The sequence below is a fragment of the Eleutherodactylus coqui genome, chromosome 6, assembly GCF_035609145.1.
Source record: "Eleutherodactylus coqui strain aEleCoq1 chromosome 6, aEleCoq1.hap1, whole genome shotgun sequence".
NCBI classification, from domain to species: Eukaryota; Metazoa; Chordata; class Amphibia; order Anura; family Eleutherodactylidae; genus Eleutherodactylus; species Eleutherodactylus coqui.
This window is the reverse complement of record NC_089842.1, coordinates 193,326,022-193,346,535: the sequence shown is the minus strand read 5'-3', so window position 1 is coordinate 193,346,535 and position 20,514 is coordinate 193,326,022. Positions and strand designations below refer to the sequence as shown.

Sequence of the window (20,514 nt, the reverse complement as noted above, 5' to 3'; positions counted from 1 at the left end):
CGCTCTGGCTCCGCCCCCTTCTATACGTCATCGCATATCTCCACCCCATCATGTGTCCCGATTCCAGCTACGCAAAGACGTGTAGAAGGAGGCGGAGCCAGAACGCAGCTGCTGCCGGACAGACCCGAAGGCAGAAGACCCTTCTACGCAAGCGCGTCTAATCGGGCGATTGGACGCTGAAGTTAGACGGCGCCATGGAGACGGGGACGCCTGCGCAGGGAAGGTAAGTGAATAACTTCTGTATGGCTCATATTTAATGCACGATGTATATTACAAAGTGCATTAATATGGCCATACAGAAGTGCTGAACCCCACTTGCTTTCGCGAGACAACCCCTTTAATGAGTGTTATGCAAACAACCATATAATGTATGTGGGCAACCTCAGGGTTCAAAATAAAGAATGCAAGAGGGAAAACCAACTTTAATCTTCTCCCTTCTCAAAACTTTATATACAATTACATGTGTACACATGATCGTTTTAACAGCATATTTAAATTAAGAGAAGTACTCATTCATTAGAAAGATGAATTCATAAAATGAGACAAGTCTGCTTAAAGCACAACGATGTCACTGTACATTGTTACAACATTTAGCTGCACCACATAGCAACTTAAAAAAGGCACACACATGGTAGTAAGATGGTTTTACAGTCTCTGCTTATTGACTTTGCATATGCTATAGGAATTTCAGCAGTTTCCAAAAAACTGTTGGAAATATATATATAAATTAGTGTCTAAGAACTACTTAAGTTAGAGTAGCATGTCAGACAAGAAACACATATTGCGGCAGTAGTGTTGTGCTCCCATGTTCTTCATCATTTGGGAGGACTGAAGCCAGTCAACTACAGAAGATCAGCCAATTGTCTACCGCTTGATCCATGTAGACAAGAGGGATTAATGTAGGAATCGAATGCTCATTTTCTGCTCAACATCTACCTTCTCCAGAACCTGTTAGAAAAGAAAAACAAAACCCAAAAATTAGGTGTGAAGGGAAGGCGTTGCTTTAGTAGAAAGAGTCCTCTGGCAATAATCTAATCTATAGTAGTCTATTCCTAAGTGATTGGATGTAATCTGTCAGTCTGGTCAGTTGTCCTGCAGCAGGCACTGTACCACTCTGCCAGTACTAAACATGCTGCTTATGTCAATGCCCTGTGAAGGCAGCTTCATTTTAATTTAGTGCATACAGTGAGTATTATACAGGACCCTTAAGGATCTTCTTTCCCACATAGAAGAGTGTCTCTGGAAAGTGAAAATTACTTTGTGCTTAGTCTTGGGCCAGCTTCACACAAGCCCAAGTGCAACTGCACACACATACACCAACTGATTAGAGGAGTTCCAGATGCGTTTTATTCTGTGCAATTACACAGCGTTTCAAGCATCTCCATGAAAATCAATGGGTTCTATTCTCTGTATATTGCACACGCAAAGAGGTCCACGTTTATTTTGGTTTTTCTTGACCCCATAACCATTTCTTTTAGCTAGGCCTCCTGCAGATGGCTGTGTCAGATCCCGCTGCGAGAATTCTCACAGTGGGATTAGAGCCGTGCCCCTGCAGTGACCACTGTGGCTCACCTCTGCTCTGTGCCGGCTGCTGTCCAGTCAGCACATGCGCAGAGCAGAGCAGGCGCGTCAGCCGTGAGGTTTCTGTGCGGGCCTCTGTGAGGCTCACACAAAAATAGGACATGCCATGATTTGTTTACCATATGAGTTTTCACACGGTCAGATCACAGCTGTCTGCATAGGATTGTATTATCTAATGCAATCCTATGGCAACAGGCACAGGCGGAAATTCTGCAGGAGCGTTATGATCTAATTATACTATATTCAAAAAGTATGTCACTCTGGAACTAATGTTTTAATTTGTACAACCACTGTTGCATGGACACGCCAGGTCCACCACAGCAAGAAACTGAGACTACCATCCTCACTAGATAATACATGAGAAGCTGCCTTATCACTCCTTAATTGAAAATGGGGTTTCTGAACCAGACAACCTATCCACCATCTGATATTATAGCAGATCTAACAGCTGAGGAAAAAGTAAAAAAGCAAAATAAAGGGGTCTGCAAGATATCTGCAGTCCTCTACTTTGGGTTTATTTACATTGCTACATCATGCTATGAGAATACATAAAAAATATATTGTAACGCCATGGAAGGTTACCCTAACAAACCATAAAGAGGGCCCAAGTTTGGAAGTCCTACAATAACAAGAGTGCGGCACTCAGGAACTAGTATTTTACTCCATATGGTATCATGAAAAAAAATCCAAACCATTTATTGTGTTACAATGGTATCTATCAGATATGCGACATTTCGACCTATGTGGTCTTTGTCAAGCAAAGTTTGGAAGCCCTGTCATCACCATTGAAATCTTTTAAGGAATTTGGAGTTGAGTGTCAAGATGCATACCTTCACAAATTCAGAGAAGGAAATGGCGCTATCTCCATCTTGGTCTGCTTCCTGGATAGTGCGGTCAGCAATGCTTCCTAGTTGCTCATCTGAAATGTTTACTCCCACCATCATTCGCAGGACCTAGAATAGAAGAGGACGGGCATGGTAAAATAAAATGGTCTTACTAGCAAGGTTTGCAAGACTCCGGTCTACATATGCCAGCTATACCCCTGCTTAGGTTACAGTTCAAAGTATCTACTCGACAGATTTTCCAAATCTGGTAGGCTAGAAATAAGGCTGGGTTCACACAGGGCGGAAATTCTTCTGCCCGTGGCTCCCAATTCCGGATTAGCCAGCATGATGCATTGATTTGCTCAACTATATGCCTAGCAAGAGTTTTCTTTGGGGATGGGGGGGGGGGGGGGGGGAGACGGACCTTTTGCTTCCACTTCAGAACTGTTCAGCATTATGAACCCTCTAGGCATCAGTATTCTATAGCTATTGGCTATAGCAACATCACTGCTTGTCAATTGTTTTAGACAGCTTGCACCCACTTCTTCAATCAACTGACCTAGAGTGCCTGTACACCTTCAATGGAGGTAAACCAAATGCTTGTTCGACTGACAGATATTACCCCCAATACGCACAAATATTTGGTTTGGCCAGGCATGCATGTATCCTGAGAGGGAAAAGATGAACAAAGTGCTGCAAGGCATCTAATCTTCCTTGAAAGCAAAATATTGGGCATAATGAATTTCACCATTTCCCTCCCATATGGTTCTTTTATATGAGCCGATTACCAGACTCCTCTGAATGCTCATTTACCTGACAGCTGAGCCATGTAAAGGGACCAGTGATCAACTAATGAATAAGCAAAGTAAAGGAACTTAGATGCCATCACCACCAAGAAACATTTAATACAGCAAACTCACTAAGGAGGGGTCAGCTATGTTTACATGCCAAGAAAGGAGGAGTGGACTAGATCACTTTTTTTAGATCCATTAGCCAAAAGCAAAAACACTTTATAAAATGGAGTTAATCAAGCAAATTTGACAGCAGATTTAGTTTTAATAATAGTTACCTGGAGAAGCTCCTCCCGAGAGATTTTGTCATCTTTATCCAGGTCATAGAGACGAAATGCAACTGTAAGAAGAACAAAAAAGAAAAACAAAAAGGTTTTAATTTAATGTCAGGTCACAGCTTCATCAGGTAATTCTACATAAAACATGCATATAGCAGCCAAGAAACAATACAAAAAGCTAAAAGGCATTTCCAGCACTGAACTATTGATGGCCAATCCTCAGGCCAGATCAATAGTTGATCGCTCAGGATCCCCCAAGGATCATCTAATATAAGAAGCTGCAGGTGAGCTATGTGGCCTCTTCTCAGGCATGTGATCAGTCACAAGACCACCTCAGTCCCAAATCAATGAGACTCAGTTGCAACACCAGGCACAGCCACTATACAATGATCGGCACTGTGCCTGGTAAGCACTGAAGTTATAGTGACTCAGTGCCGCTGTCACTTAAATCAGCTGATAATTGAGTATCCTGAGCAGCAGACCTCTGCCAAATCAATTAGATCCCCATCCCTAAGGCTAGGTCCACAATTGTTTACTACTAGAAAACCTATTTAAAAAAGGAGTCTCAAAATAAATAAATAAATAAAAATTCTCATTCTAGACAGATAGCTACTTGGGAATGAGCTACAATACCAGGCATGGCATAACCATGGAGAGGTTTTCAGAAACTTTCAGTAGAATCCAATAAATAAAAGCTTTTAAAAGGAAACATAAATCTTACACAAAAGTTTGTTGTTTCTGCTGTTAAGAGGCTCTGCGCTGGAAAGATCTTTTGATTTTTCGTTATCTTCAATAGGTCTGAAGTGAGCTAGTGTCCTCATAAAGCCACGGAAATTAACTTGGTCCTCTCTTAAAAAGGAGGGGGAAAGAAAAAGAAAAAAGTGTAATATACATGATAGATGTGTCTAAATAGGGCTTTACAGTTTCAAAAACAAACAATTCATATTATACCCCATTAACAGTTAAATGACACACACTTGCCTCTCACTCTGAAGGTCTCCATGTATTGCAACCACTTCCATGCAGTGCAGCCTCCAGTCTAATGCCTAGGTTTTTTTTATTATATACTTTGTTTCACATCTATCCCATGATGCATCAGCACAGCATTAGCAGAGGCTATACCATTTTTGCCTTCTGGGAGGGCAGTTCAATTATAATTACCTTCCATATTCACCTAAAAACGCTACTGACCATAAGTATTCAGTCTGGAGGAGGAGATGGGATCTCCTCTATTATAACTGTGTAATCATTATAAACTGTGATAGGAGCGATTGTGTCCCCCTCTAGGCAAGTCCTATGTAATAGCATCACACAGTCTAAGAAATTGACTAGTTTCAGGCATCGTATAAGGGTTGATCATTTTATTACTTGTTGGTGCAGATTATGCCACAATGGCAGTACTACAGAGGTTGTGGGTACATGTAAACATTGATGTGACAATGCATGCAGTAAGTCCCCTGCTATTGGCAAAACAGAACACCACACGACTGCTACTGTGCACATGGCATGCTTTGTCATATGTGCTCTTTTTGTCGGCTGGACACGGCAGATTTGCATTGTGGATGCTATGGATTCCACAGCGAATTACCGCAGTTTTTCCTGTCTACAAGTGGAAATAAGTTGTGAATTTTCCATGCAGAGGGAATAAAAAAAAAAGAAAGAAAACCGTAGCATGCTCTATTTCAGTGCGGATTTTGCACGGATGGCTTCCATTTGAGGTCAATCGAAGCAGTCTGACCAGCAGTTCTTCCATAACATTGCGAAAAGATCACGAATTCCGCATCAGTCTAGCAATGACACAGGAAAAGCTGGGATTCAGAAACATTAAGCTGTACTGTGGATGTCCGACACGCTCGCTGTGCGGACCATCTGCAGTACAGGAAAAATTAAAAAAATGAGAAAAAAAAAAAAAAAAGACAGTACACGTGGATGCCGGCTGGGCACAGGGTTAGATTCCGCTGTGGAATCCGACCCACCTGTGTGCAGGCGGCTTTTAAAACCGCGCTGAAGCATCATGCGGGATGGAAGATCTGGAAGTATTGGGGGTCTCAGCTTTTCTATTAACTATTCCCTAAATGGGGAATTTGAAAAACTCATAACCTCTACTGATTAGCCTGATTGGCAACAAAGCCTCTGGAGGATCAGTGACCCAGTGGCAGTTCCATAAAACTATACAAAAATTTGCGGCCAAGTTCTTCAGAGGCTACAGTGGATCACTGGACAACTAATGGGACCCCAGCAAACGGTTTCATTTTGGGCAGTTTCATTAAAAAAAAGAAAAAAAAAAATAACAGGTAAAGGAAGAATACTCCTTTAAAGTGTGAGCCCATACTAGTGTTCATCCAAATATGCACCGTTTGTTTTTGTTTTTTTTTAACTCAGCTTCTCTGTTAAGAAAATTGTAGATCAATGTATCAGTTAATTATTCTATATTGCATTGTAGACTAGGAATATATAGCAGTGAAGGGGTTAAACGAAACTCTTCTATAGGCCTGCATGTCTTCTGAGGAAGAAAGATTAGAAGATAAGACAGTCTATTAAATCCTTCATGTATGTTTATAGTATAACATACACAGGGAGAAGTGACTAGACTATATGGCACCTTCCCAGGCCTTCCTTCTCCCTGAATTTATGACGGTCTTATTGTATGTAATAGATACACTTAAGGAGGTGTAACTTATGTTAATCACTTTTATTTTAAGCCTATCATATATCCTTATTCACCTTGGAGGTATAAACTTTTGCTGTGATGTCATTTATAATATATAATCTTTGACCACCTTAAAATTAAAGCAGAAATCATCTGATATAGCTCAGGCTAGTGTGATGTGTTTCTCCTGGGCCCAGACTTCTGCACGGGATCTGGGACCGTCTTCTCTTTGATAAACACATAAATTCTCCTTACATTTTTGGTCCTTCGAGCCGGAATCACTCACTGCAGAGGGAGAGGACAGCCTGGCTGTGAAAAGGTGGGTCTGAAGTACTCTCCGATCATTAAAAGACCTCCGTCTTGCTTAGACGTAATTAGAGGCCAGTCGGGCATCCTGTCTGAAACAGTGACGTTTTTCCGAACTAGCCGGAGAATTTGGAAGCCTCCCAGATAACGTGTAGTAAGTATAACAATGGTTAAAACTTTTCTTCTCTCTTCTTCTTCTGTATACTTTAGTGTTAGTAGAATTTACAATGTGTATTGTAAATGAGAGGCAATCATAGACGAAGGGACAATAGCAGTAGTCTATGTGAAATGTGTAAGGTAAATGAGAAGTATAGACGAATGGGTTGCCAAAGGGGCAATAGCAGTAGTCTATGTGAGACCATAGCCATTGTGAGAAGGTTACAGGAAAGAATTAACTCCGTGCGACACGTAAAAAGTGGTTAGATGACGTCATGGGACACAGGGGTGTCCAGGAACTTTACTTCTTATCTTTCTATTACTTTCTCTTTGATATTGTGTTATAGAGTAACTAAGAATATGAAGAGGGCGGCCGCCTACTAACATAATGTACTATTTGTATTGCTGTCTTATATTGCATGAAGCGAATGTGTGAGTGATTGAGATGAGTGGAATAAATAAATAAATTAAAAGTTCTAGTTGTAAAGAATTATGTGATACAATACGGACAAAATCAGCTAAAAGATCAGCAGAAATACGGATTATCCGCTGCTGAAGTCTGGTTAAAAGAAGCCCCAAACTGTCACGCCCATATAAAAAGAGACGCCCGACAGTTTGATGAACAATTCAAAGGGTTAATGGGGAGTTCCAATGGAATGAAAAATAGAGAGAGCAGATAGAATAATTCTATGGCCAGATTGGAGTTCTGTAGAAGGAAATTAGAATGGGAGGGGAGGACATGGTAGACCTCTTCCATAGTATAATCAGGGGGCATGAGAGATGATCCTAATGCTGCATATAATCAGCCATTAAGGAACACGTTAGTAAGTGCAGTAAAGAAGGAAATAGGAGGTTATATAATGAGATACATAGTTACCCTGAGGATAAGATCGTTGCAGGATGTTTTGCAATATGCAAAACATGCAGAAAAGTGTTACAAAGAAAAGGGTCAGAAAGTGAGGTTTTTTTTTTTATACAGGGAGAGGAATGTGATATGATGGTTCAAGAAAGTAAGAGAGGTCATTGGACAGCGAGAGGATGTGAAAGTAGAGACAGAGGAAGAAGCAGAGGTGGGATGCAGCTCGGGGATTTAAATGTGTGTTTGAATAATGGAAGTCTAGTGATTTTGCCTGAGAGCGCCCTGAGAAACAATGTTCTCAGCGACCTTGGGGAAAAATGACTAGGAGGGGGTCGATGTACAACACTTGGAGGATCTCATGGCAATCTCCACTGCCTGAGATAGATCTCCAGGTGAATGGGCGGATGATTACTTTCCTGGTGGGCTAAGGAGCGACCAGGACATTAACACATCCCAATATGTAGCCAATGTAAAATGTATTAATAGTCATATCCTGGTAAGAGGGGTTAATGGCCAGACCTACAGGGAATCCCTCTCTGAACCAGTTATAACAGACCTAGAGACAAATAAGCCTGTGAAATGTCAGATTATATAGTCCCGAATATGTCCAGTAAATGTGTTGTAATGAGATATTATGATAAAATTAGGTATACCTTCACCAGAGTACCTCAGGGCTGCTGTGAATCTCCAACAATTGTCTCCCAGGCTATGTCAGTACACTTAGCCCAGTTCCAGCCTCTTAGAGGTAGTCAGCGACTACTGCATGTTGGTAGTCAGCAGCAGACAGTGGAGAGAATTGTGGGGGGACACAGTCGTACTCTTGAGGTTTATTTATGAGCAAGGCCATAAAGTAAACATGTAGAAACTCCAATACGGTCAGCAAACGGTTAAATATTTGGGGTATAACCTGTCAGATGAAGGTAGGCAAGCAATTCTGGAGGTCCCAAAACTATGAGCAAATGATCTCCTTTTTTGGGAATGAGAATGTTACGTGTGCTGCTGGGATTTGTTGTTCTATTGTGTTTCCAGCAGCACAGCACTCACAGGGTTAATGATTGAGCTGGCTGGGTGTGGTGCTGTCTGCTAGCCAATCCCCTGGTCAGTCTATATGGCCCCTCAGGTGGGCCGTCATGAATGCTTGTCTGGTGAGGGTTGCAGTGTGACTTGGTTCATGTCCGTTTGTACGTTTAAATTCTGTCAGTTTTGTGTTAGCTTGCTGTGTGTCCTGCTATCGGTGTCCTGTCCTGTTGCAGCGTGCGGTGTGAACGGTGTCCGGTTCTGCTGGACTCCTGGTTAGTGTAGGGACTAGCAGTATAACCAGGAGCCGTGAAGCGGCCTGCTAGTTTTCAACATCTTGTACAACATGTCAACCAATACCTGGTATTTATATTCAGCTTCCAATCTGTTACTAGTGGTTGCATGTTGTGTGCAGTGTATTCTGGGTCTGTCATGTGGCATGTGAATGCATCCTGTTCTGGTGTGTGGCTCCTAGGATCAGCTAGGGCCCAGATCCGAAGACCGCTGGGCTGCCCTTATTAGGGCAATGTCCCCGCTTAGGTAGGGCCACTATCATCCTCCCTTGTAGCACAGGGTCAGTTGCCTGAAACCCGTGTGAGTCCCGTGTGACCCTGGTGATACCCGTGTGCGTCCCCTTTGGTCATGATCATGTGGGTTCCGTGCTTTGCTTGCCCACACGATCGTAACAGACAAACTTCTACAGCTCCTGGATCTCAAATTCTGCATCTCTGACAGCGCTTCTTACCAGAATCATCTATGATGACCCTCTGGCTGCAGCCGGCAGGATCCAGTGAGATGGGCCTCTGAGGAAGCCTTTGTCAGGTTAAAACAGACTCTGGTGGGCACACCAGTCTGGGGGGCTGCTGAACTACAGCAAGCCCTTTGTGCTAACTGTTGACTCAGGAGAAGGATATATCACCTCTGTGTTAACTCAGGAACACGGTGGAAAACAGACTGCTGGCATACTACTCTTGCAGATTAGATCCAGTGGCCGAGCACTCCCAGCCTGTGTACAAGCGGTAGTCAGACCTTCTGCCACTATAGTGCTGTCCCCCCACACACTGAGTACCGCACGCAGTTAGTTATACTCATATCTTAGTCCTTCTAGACATCCCCCTGCAGGACACTACTGCTCACAGCCACACCTGACAACCTAGGGATGTACTACGCTCCATCCATCTACCTTACTGCCTATTTCTTCAGACGGTCCTCCATACAACTGTCTAGGAGAGATGGCACATGAGGTGTTACTCAGACCAGATCTGCAGGATGTATCTCTTGTAGATGCTGAATACACTCTTTGTAGATGGGCTGTACATCTCCGTTAAAAAAAAACAAAAAAAAAAAAAACTATCTTACCTAAATCGTTCTTCAGATGTGCAGCAGTTTTGAGCCATGGCCTGTGTCATGTCTCAACAGGGGGGATGGTGGCACTCATATGGACAGTGTTCACAGCCTAGGGGTTTACAAACTACTCTAAAAAAAAATTTTTTGTCTTGTATTATTTGTGCTAAACAATGCAGAAGGGAGTATAAGACCAGGAGGGGGCGCCGTCCGACACATGGGGGAGGCTTGGAGAGCTCTGAGTGTAACTTCTATAGAAGGAGTGACGAGCGCCATACTGGTAGGTCTGCTCCCTGACCTACTGACTGCAATCCCTGCTAGCCGTCATAAACCAGCCCTGCAGTCACACAGTTTCTGCAGTCACACGGCTAAATGTCTGACCATTGTCTATGTGTATAGCATCCCTCACTCTTCACTTCACCATACCGTGCACATCTTCACCCCGCCATACTGTGCACATCTCCAGCCCTTTACCTTCTGTATCACCCCATTACCTGTAGTATGTAAGCTCGTTGGAGCAGGACCCTCACCCCTATTGTTCGCATCGCCTGATTACTATGTAACCGTGGTTCTGTAATGTTTGTACTTCTGTCTTTCTGTATCCCCCGTCTATGTAAGCGCTGCGGGATACGTTGGTGCTATAGACAAAGATTATAGATGTGTGTCAGATGAGGGACTTGTTGGCATTGCACACAAAGGGGTAAGGCGTGGCTAGTGCTTGCCTGGCTTGATAGTACTCCTAGTCAGGCCACGTCCCTGGTGGCCATCTTAGTGCTAGTCATGGCCTGCGGCCATTTTAGTACCTGCTGTAATACCTTCGGCCGCCGCCCAGACGCCATCTTGGCTCCTTACATCCCATAGCTGTACCTTCTACCTGGCATCCCAATGCTTGCACTTGTAGTACACAACACCAGTGATTAGTGCCTTCTCTGAATTGCATAGGAATAGTCAGCAGCCTCCATCACTGTCCTCTGGGTGTTGATGATATGTTGTCTATCTTATTAAGTGTGTGCTATAAGATGGGGTCAGCTCACAAATGGTTAAATCGTCTGTTACATGGGAATGCTTCTTTCACCCTCGCCCCCACCTTTCAGCTTTAGAGTTCAGTGAGGGAGGGAGGGGGTATGTGACTGACTCTAGCCATGCTCTGCTTGCTTGATATGAATAGACCTGTAATGAAGATGATCAGGAATGAAGTTTAGTATAAACCTGTGTGAACAGGGAACGTCCATTCTTGCTGTTATTTGTGTACATGTCAGTTCTGTGATTGGTTTGCAGTGATTTTGATTGTTAAATGATGTTTTCAATGTGATAATGTCATGTAAGATATAATAATAATGAAGTTGTTGATAATGTGAGAGCTGAGTGTCCCTATTAAGGGGAGGATAGCACAAGGATGCTGCAGTTATCTGTAGGAGGCAGACACAGCTAAAGCTCTGTTTATCTTACTCCATCACCTCTCCTTGATAAGAGAAATTCCTGAGGGGGGTTGTTAACGTTGGAGGATCAAGCGACTGCAGATGATTGGAGTAGTAGTAGTTGTGTGAATCTTAATGTTATGCAGTAAATATTGTGTATAGAGAATGTTAATAATAATTATATGAGATAGAAAGACTTGACCCCACGATAGATAAAAGTTAATGACAAGTCCTCACGGTGTGATGAACGTAAGATGTGTGATTAAGCTTCTTAACTGTACCTACCCCCCACAGATAAGTGATCCATGTTATACATTGAGTTTGCTGTTTCCACCTGTGAGCAGGGACCAAATACCTGCTGTTGCCTCTGATCTTGGGGTCATGCTTGCTTCGCGCTACCTGGTAATGGGACTGAGGCAGACTATGGGAGACTGCCTGAGGGATGCTGTGCGGAGAGGAGAACCATAAGGGCACGCTGTCTCTGGGATATGGCCTGAGCTACAGAGAGCACGCACAGACGTGTGATGGTTGTGTGGTGACCGGGCCTAGAACAGGTGCCAGGTACGGCCCCTAACGGGATTGTGCTTGGTACAACTGATAATGCCTGTGTACCTCATGACCTCCGAGGGCAACAGCAAGGGCCGTGTCTGGAGAACTAGGAACACCTCTCCCAAAGGTTCCTCTGACCCATCGGGGTCCCAAGGGGGGTACCGGACGAGTATGGGACGAGAAATCGGATGGCTGCAGGGGGGTTTGAGTCTCTTCTTGCATGGTGGGTAACAGTGAATAAAAATGTAGACTGGATTATATATATATATTATAACCAACAGAGATTTGTTAATTATACAAGAGATGCAATCAAGGGCCTAGCGGAACAACTAGGACACACCTTACACTCATTGCATGGCAAAATAGAATGGCTCTTGTTATGTTACTAGCAGAAAAAGGAGGAGTTTGTAAAATGATTGGAGGATATTGCTGTACTTTCATTCCTAATAACACTGCACCAGATGATACCTGAGCACTGGAAGGGTTAAATGCATAATAAAATGAACTAGCTGATAACTCTGGCATAGACGATCCATTCACAGACTGGTTGGAAAACTTGTTCGGACACTGGTCACAAGTCATATACTCCACACTAGTCTCTATGTCAGTATTTGCCTCCATTCTAGTACTTTGCGGTTGCTGCTGTATCCGAGGACTGTTACAAAACCTTATTATTATTAACACTTCCATCACCAAAACTATGTTTCAAAATATACAAGATGACGAAGAACAAGATGCCTTACTGGGTCAGGTGACCACCTCTGTATGACAAGTGATGGTTAAAAGTTCTACGAAGAAAGCGCCATTTTACTTTGATGATTTTGAAGTGTGACATTTTGATTCCAGTGCGTTCTGATTGTACCGGAGGATCGCTCTAATAACTGATGGACATTTCGATAAGTAAGATCTTATATCATGATGGACAATCATTTATATATGAAGAAAGGAACATCAATTGGATAATAAATCAAGGCCAAGCTTCTCTTGGGGGGGCGGGCCTAATTTTGGGTACAATTAGTGGAATGACTTCACATATATATATATATATGCATCAATGTAATACTTTTATATGAAATAATTACATACTTAGTATTGAAGTGTGAACCCAGGCCTCCTGGTAATAAAGCTTCGGGCCGCAGCCAGGGGGTCTGTGGTAGGTAGAGTCATTATATATGTGTATTTACTGTGTTGACATATTGATCTAAAGTGGGGAATGTTAAGAAAATTGTAGATCAATGTATCAGTTAATTATTCTATATTGCATTGTAGACTAGGAATATATAGCAGTGAAGGGGTTAAACGAAACTCTTCTATAGGCCTGCATGTCTTCTGAGGAAGAAAGATTAGAAGATAAGACAGTCTATTAAATCCTTCATGTATGTTTATAGTATAACATACACAGGGAGAAGTGACTAGACTATATGGCACCTTCCCAGGCCTTCCTTCTCCCTGAATTTATGACGGTCTTATTGTATGTAATAGATACACTTAAGGAGGTGTAACTTATGTTAATCACTTTTATTTTAAGCCTATCATATATCCTTATTCACCTTGGAGGTATAAACTTTTGCTGTGATGTCATTTATAATATATAATCTTTGACCACCTTAAAATTAAAGCAGAAATCATCTGATATAGCTCAGGCTAGTGTGATGTGTTTCTCCTGGGCCCAGACTTCTGCACGGGATCTGGGACCGTCTTCTCTTTGATAAACACATAAATTCTCCTTACATTCTCATTTATAATAGTCACAGTCCATTATCATTACTGATGCTGCCTGCCGCCACCATGAGAGACAATGGAGTTCAACATATGCAGTAAACTGTGGCTGTAAAGCAACTTTCACTTGGGTGACAAAAATCACATCATTTTCTTGCGGTGCAACACTGCTACAAACCGCGTGTATGTAAAGCCCATGCTTTCCAACGGTTCTCTTCACACTTGCGATGTTTACTCTAATGCGATGTTGTGAGGAAAAAGAATTGCAGTATGCTCTATACAGGCATGATTTGTGATTTTTTTGTAGCCCATGTTTCCCTACAGAGCTTTCATTTGTGTGGCATCGCATGAAAAAAAGGCTTTGGTGCAAAGCGACTTTAAACATTAGAAAGCCCTACCCTAGTTTTTTTGTATTTTGGGGAGGCTTGAAATAAGCCTTACTCCAAAAATAACACCTAGCTGCTAATAAGAATGTTAATTACTAATAACACACACACACACACACACACACACACACACACACACACACACACGACTGCAAGCAATTGCTTCCTGGTTATGGGGTTCATACATCCCGCCTCCAGGAAACTATGGCTTTGATTGGTTCTCAAGTGCTGCAACTCAGAGCAATCACTTCTTCGGAGGGGTTTATGAACCCTATATCCAAAAAGCAATGTGCTGAGGATTTCAAGCAATTGTGTCGGAGCAAAGGACACTAGCAGGAGGACCTGGACTGCACCTGTTAGGTAATGTATTTTTTTTATTGCGGCAAAATCGCTGTCATCTGTGTGAAAGAGGCCTTACAGGCAGCAGGAATTCTACAGTTTTGTCATCTCTCGTCTTTTAACCTGTTGGGGCAAATGCTTTGCACTAGTCTCCCAGTCAAGCACACTGCTACATCTCAGGTTCATTTGGAGAAGCGTCTAAGCAATAAGGAATAAACTGCCCCAAATTAATCCACTTCTATTGATCAAGAATACAAAAAACAAACAAACACCCAAAACAAAAAGGGAGTCATAGATAGAGCCAAACACTATGCATAGGAAGCAGGGCAAGCATCATCACCCACGCCGTAATTTTTTTTTTTTAATTATATATTACATGAACTCTGCATTTGGGAGAGTAAAGGCCCTTTTAAACAACAATTTTCACAAAACAAAAAAAAAAAAAAACGCTCAGCCATCTTAAGTGATAATTGTTGTGCCAAACTACACTGACATCGTGCAGTTTTTTTCAGCAATGACACCCGCACCGATCAGCAAGTTATCCCATATCCTATGGGTAGGGGTTAACATGAAATTCTATTACCCATTTTAAACAGGATTTTAAGAATTGTTCCCTAGCAAAGAAATCCATGTGTTGCTAAACATACTATATGGACCCTTTATACACCATATCCATATAGTACAGTGTGACACAGCAATGTTCCTATGACATCAAGGTCATTAATAATCCTTACCCCTCAATGAAAAACGCATTGATAATTCGATCTCCCAGAGGGTTAATGGCTAGTTCTGGAATTCTCTGGAAATCTTCCCGGCTGTTAAAGAGAAAAGTAAATTTAATAACCATTTAATGCAGTTATCCATTAACAATTAACTGTAAGCAGCAGCCACACTCAAAGCCTACACTGTACTGCCATGGTGTGTAACACTGCCACCATTGTACAGAGAAACCAGCGTGTTTACGCTGCCATTATATTGCTAGGCTTTTGCCACCAATGTTTGTCATGAGACAACACATTTAAATATAGTATGTCCAGGTACATGGAAGAATTGAGAGCCAGAGACAACTCCAAATTTTCCAGTTATTACGCTACTTGGGCAACATAGATAAACTTCCGAGTCTCTCCTAAGTTTGACCTTTGGTTAACTAATGGCGTCATAACACCCTAAACATATCCAACTGTGGACGCTGTCTCGGACAGTGCCCACACTCGGGTTGCTGCTACCAGGCTGACAGGCCACACACTTTCAGCCAGGGCTGCCAAGGACCCCTCCCCCCCCCCCTCTCTAACATGCTGTACTCCCCAACTCTCCCCCCCCCTACTCTCTTTCTCTTCTTAAGTCGCTCTTCTTTATTCTCCCTTCTTTCTTAGCTGCGCGACTTAACAGTATTGTAATGATGAAGGTCTCAGGACTTAGATGGATCCTTACTCCCCCTACATGCCTGAGACACTTACACAGTTATACACGAGTTCGTTCATATAAAATATTTATATGAGCCTACGCAGAGATGTGTGTAGGTTCATAAGTTCCCACACAATAAGTATATTTTGTTAACAAATTTCACCATCTCAGTTGTGGGTAACCGAACTGGGAATACCCAGAGAAGAAATTGCTGATTCCAAGGAGTAGAACCAGCAAAAACTACCAGGCACCCATAGGGGCCCTATTGAATTTTTGCACATTACACTGCGGATGTAATGGTTACCTAAAACTGGACCTGATGTACATTGTATTTCTGATGTTATGCTCAATAAAATATATATTGAACAATAAATATAGTATGTCCCGGGGACAGCTGAGCGATTGACCAATACTAATGAGGAGCAGACTGGTATGAGCTCTTTAGTAATGCCAATGTGTACAGGTCTATGGAAAACTCCAAGGGTTATTCAACTGAAACAATGATAAAGGGTTAGAATCAATAAAAGTTTTGAAGGTAGAGTTGCAGAGTAAGTTAGAGCTAGTTAGGGCAGTTCTGTGTGTTGTGCTACAATGCTGCAGTTATGTAACGTTTACTTTTATTATATACAGCAGTGCAGAGTCCACAGCCATGTTCAAAGAAGACAAATTGTTTCATAAAAATGATCAAAGATAAGTAGCAAAACAGGAGAAGCAAGCAAACAAGGTGGCAAGAATATAAACTTTAAAGGGAACCATTTAACTAAGCACTGTGAACCAAGTTATGGTGCCTCTTTTCCTACTCACCTGCAGTGTCCCCCAGCAAAGTCACACATACAATCAGCTTGAATCTTTTCAGAAGGCCGTGCGCACACTCCCATAAAGATGAGTAGGAAAAGAGGCTCCTTGACTCCATGCCACCTAAGCTACAAGCACCATAACTTAGTTTATGGTGCTTCCAGCTGATGACAGGTTCCCTCAAATCAATTTTGGAGCATGTGGTCTACAACAAAGCTTTTTGCATAATGGTCAAGGGTAGCCACATGTAGAAGGGCACTAGTGAATTCAGCCTACTCAATCATGCCCAATTATGCCATATTTTTTCCTTAGGGAGAGCACCTAAAAGGAGAGTGAGGAGACTTAAAGGGGTTGTCCCGCGCCGAAACGGGTTTTTTTTGTTTTTCTTTCACCCCCCCCCCCCCCCCCCGTTCGGCGCGAGACAACCCCGATGCAGGGGTTAAAAAAACAAACCAGGTAGTACTTACCCAAATCCCGGCAGTCCGGCGTCTTCATACTCACCTGCTGAAGATGGCCACCGGGATCCTCTCTCTCTGTGGACTGCAGGGCTTCTGTGCGGTCCATTGCCGATTCCAGCCTCCTGATTGGCTGGAATCGGCACGTGACGGGGCGGAGCTACACGGAGCCGGCATTCTGCACAAGCGGCCCCATTGAAGACAGCAGAAGACCCGGACTGCGCAAGCGCGTCTAATTTGGCCATTAGACGGCGAAAATTAGACGGCAACCATGGAGACGAGGACGCCAGCAACGGAACAGGTAAGCGAATAACTTTTGATAACTTCTGTATGGCTCATAATTAATGCACAATGTACATTACAAAGTGCATTAATATGGCCATACAGAAGTGTATAGACCCACTTGCTGCCGCGGGACAACCCCTTTAAGTCCATTCATGCTCCTCTGGGTAATATGCAAGTAAGGGAGCTGGAACAATACCTCTGCAGCACCACCTAGGTGGCTCTGCAGAGGTATTGTTGCATCTTCCTTATTTGCAATAAGATTCAGTTAGGGAGCTTCTGTATGAAGTTAAATGAAGGGTAAAAGATCCATAGACTATAGAGTGGTGGTGTATATCGGATCTGCATCATGCTCCTCTGCATCAGCACTAGAAGACCATTCAGAGCAGAATCTGCAGCAAAATTACTCCAAGCTGTCATTATAGGGGCACAACAGCTGGAGAGCTATAGGTTGCAGATCATTGGATGAATGCGGCTTAGTCAAACTGAACACAAAACCTGTATAGGAGGAGGATCCTAGTCAAACACTTCTGACAGTTGCAAGTTACTTTTGTAGAGTAAAATAAGGTATCATGTTATCCAAAGCGAGAAAAATGTTATTGCTTTCACTAAAGAAGAAATAACATTTTTGTAAAAATGGTATCTTATCATGGCTCCAGAGTGGGGAACCCCTTAACAACCCAGCAATGGACAAATCACACTATATTAAGAGCATTAAAAAGAAAAAAAGAAAATTAACAGCGTTTAAGGCTGGGGGAAGAGAGAAAAAAAAAAGTTTTTGTTCAGCCCATCACCCCCACAAAAGTTATAAACTACACACTAAAGCAGTAAGTGAAGTTGCCATATCATGTGATTAAGATTAGGTGCCTCACTAGCTCTGTAAATGACTTAATGGCTGTAAAAGAACAAGAACTAGCCTGCCTAATTACATAACTCAGGCCCCTTAATGAAATGCCAAGCCATTAAGACATGCAATTAGTTTGAGGAAAGCAATTAATGGTCACCACCATGACATAATTATGTCTGGAAGGCAGTTTTTATTTTTACATCAGTAGTAGTAATGACCCGTTTAACCCCTTCTCTCTGGGCCCACTACACCGACTCCTGTCTAACACTCATTGGAATGCACACCAGTTTTAAGTTCCCTCAGAAGCAGATATACTACAGTAAAATGACAATGCTCTCCCATCTATCTCCCCAAGGACAGATTTGCTTTACCTGAACTTTTGTTTGCATTTCCTTTTCATTCTTCACCTACATTTTATTGCAATAAGACATATCGTCATTTAGGGTAGGGCCACTTTCTATAGCTAGGTTGCATTTACATGGCCAATAGCTAATTGCGCCAGAGATTCCGGCATGCAAATTACATCGCACAGAAGACAGACACCACGTTCTTGTTCTTTGCATGCAAGACAGCACATCAGCGTGTTCTATGTCCCGCGCAAGCCCCCCCCCCCCCAAATACATACATCTAAATAGGCGCACTGCAAACGATGGCGTCTACTTTCATGTATCTCACAACACACAAAACCTGTATGAGTATGGACCGTATAAATACAGCCTTACTGCTATAACACTATGTGATCTACTTTTTCATGCGGTTATGACAATACATACACCCCATGAAAGGGCTACTGCTGGGCTCAATACATTTGTGTAGAATTATATTTTGAGGGGACACAGATGTCCTTTAACAGGCTTGGCCACTTTAGAGTAAAGCCAATCCAAAGTGTTTAATAGGAATGTGTACCACTTACTGATACGCTTCTATTACAACTTCATAAAAGCAGCACACATTTCTATTACAACAGCAGCCAACCCCTTTAGAGAAGCTGTGCACATCATTACTACTTGCATTCCCCACAAAACATTCTGGAGCATCTTTTCTTAGAAATAGAGGAACAGTACAAGCAGAGTTCTAACAACTAGGTTTTAAGGCTGGGCGATTAATCAAGTTAATTTGCCCTTTCAGGGGTCTATGATTTGAGTTTTCTAAATTACAAAATAGATTTTAGTCCCGCCCCTGTGGTTAGGAATAAGAGCACGGGAGAGGCAAAGGGGAGGATTATAAACAGCACATGGTAGGTAGGGGGCCCTGTTGCAGATTTTGCATTGGGGGCCAAGAGCTTCTAATTGTGGCTCTAGGGAGAGGGCACTGTCAGGTGAAATAAGGCGCTGCAAACCTGTTGGATGAGCAGACCAGCGAGTTTGGCAGGCTACCTGCGCTGTTGCTTGGAGTAATGAGCAGTGCTGCAGAGAGCAGAGACGCTGCCCTTGGTTGGAGTCTCATGTGGAATAGAGATCCAAGTCTTCAGAGATTCAAAGCCAAGATTCCAACTAGAGCACATTATCCAGGTGTAGTGTTTGTATGCCCATAATGGCTCAATTGGAGAAACACTTCCCAGTATTGAGCCTGTGCTGGAAAATGCGGGTTATGACAAATGTACTGTATTCCTGCTATAACATCACTACAGTATAGTATACAAATGAAAGCATAATTAGGTGGGGCAGATTGGGGAGCTGCAATGAAACCGAAATCCTTATTCACAGAAACGGGAAAGTCTATAGTATCACTAGTTATGCCCTTCACAGATAGACTAAAATAATTCTTTATTAAGATCCTTTAAAAACATATACGGGCTAATTTATACACACACAAAACAAAGACAAAAGGATACTGCAATATCCTTTCCATACAACAAGTCTCTAATATTTAAAGGGGTTGTCTCGTGAAATCAAGTGGGGTTATACACTTCTGTATGGCCATATTAATGCCCTTTGTAATATACATCGTGCATGAAATATGAGCCATACAGAAGTTATTCACTTACCTGCTCCGTTGCTAGCGTCCCCGTCGCCATGGATCCGTCTAAATTCGCTGTCTTCTGGCGTTTTTAGACGCGCTTGCGCAGTCCAGTCTTCTCCCTGGTGAATGGGGCCGCTCGTGCCGGAGAGCTGGTCCTCATAGCTCCGCCCCATCACGTGTGCTGATTCCAGCCAATCAGGAGGCTGGAATCGGCAATGGACCGCACAGAGCCCACAATGCACTATGGGAGAAGACCCACGGTGCATCGTGGGTGAAGATCCTGGCGGCCATCTTGGTAAAGGAAGAAAGAAGTCGCCGCAGCGCGGGGATTCGGGTAAGTAATAACTTTTTTTTTTTTTTTTTAACCCATCCCTTGGGTTTGTCCCGCGCCGAACAGGGGGCCTATTGAATTAAAAAAAAAAACCCGTTTCGGCGTGAGACAACCCCTTTAATCACGAGACTACCAGGCATCCAGATGATCGAATATGACTGGATAGCCGTATGATGATTGTAAATGGTGTATACAATCAATAGGTCAGTTGGTATACTCAA

At 42.8% G+C, this 20,514-nt stretch overlaps 1 protein-coding gene across 1 annotated transcript in view; it reads right to left on the bottom strand.

Moving 5' to 3' along the window:
• Positions 1 to 421: 421 nt before the first annotated feature.
• Positions 422 to 20,514, bottom strand: part of CHP1 (calcineurin like EF-hand protein 1) — a 39,032-nt gene continuing 18,939 nt past the window's right edge. The window contains exons 3-7 of the mRNA XM_066608531.1: positions 14,952 to 15,032; positions 4,196 to 4,323; positions 3,475 to 3,536; positions 2,412 to 2,534; positions 422 to 948 (exon numbers count right to left, since the gene is read on the bottom strand). Of these exons, the coding sequence (XP_066464628.1) occupies positions 895 to 948; positions 2,412 to 2,534; positions 3,475 to 3,536; positions 4,196 to 4,323; positions 14,952 to 15,032 (448 nt within the window). The 3' untranslated portion in view covers positions 422 to 894. The remainder of the gene's footprint in view (positions 949 to 2,411; positions 2,535 to 3,474; positions 3,537 to 4,195; positions 4,324 to 14,951; positions 15,033 to 20,514) is intronic.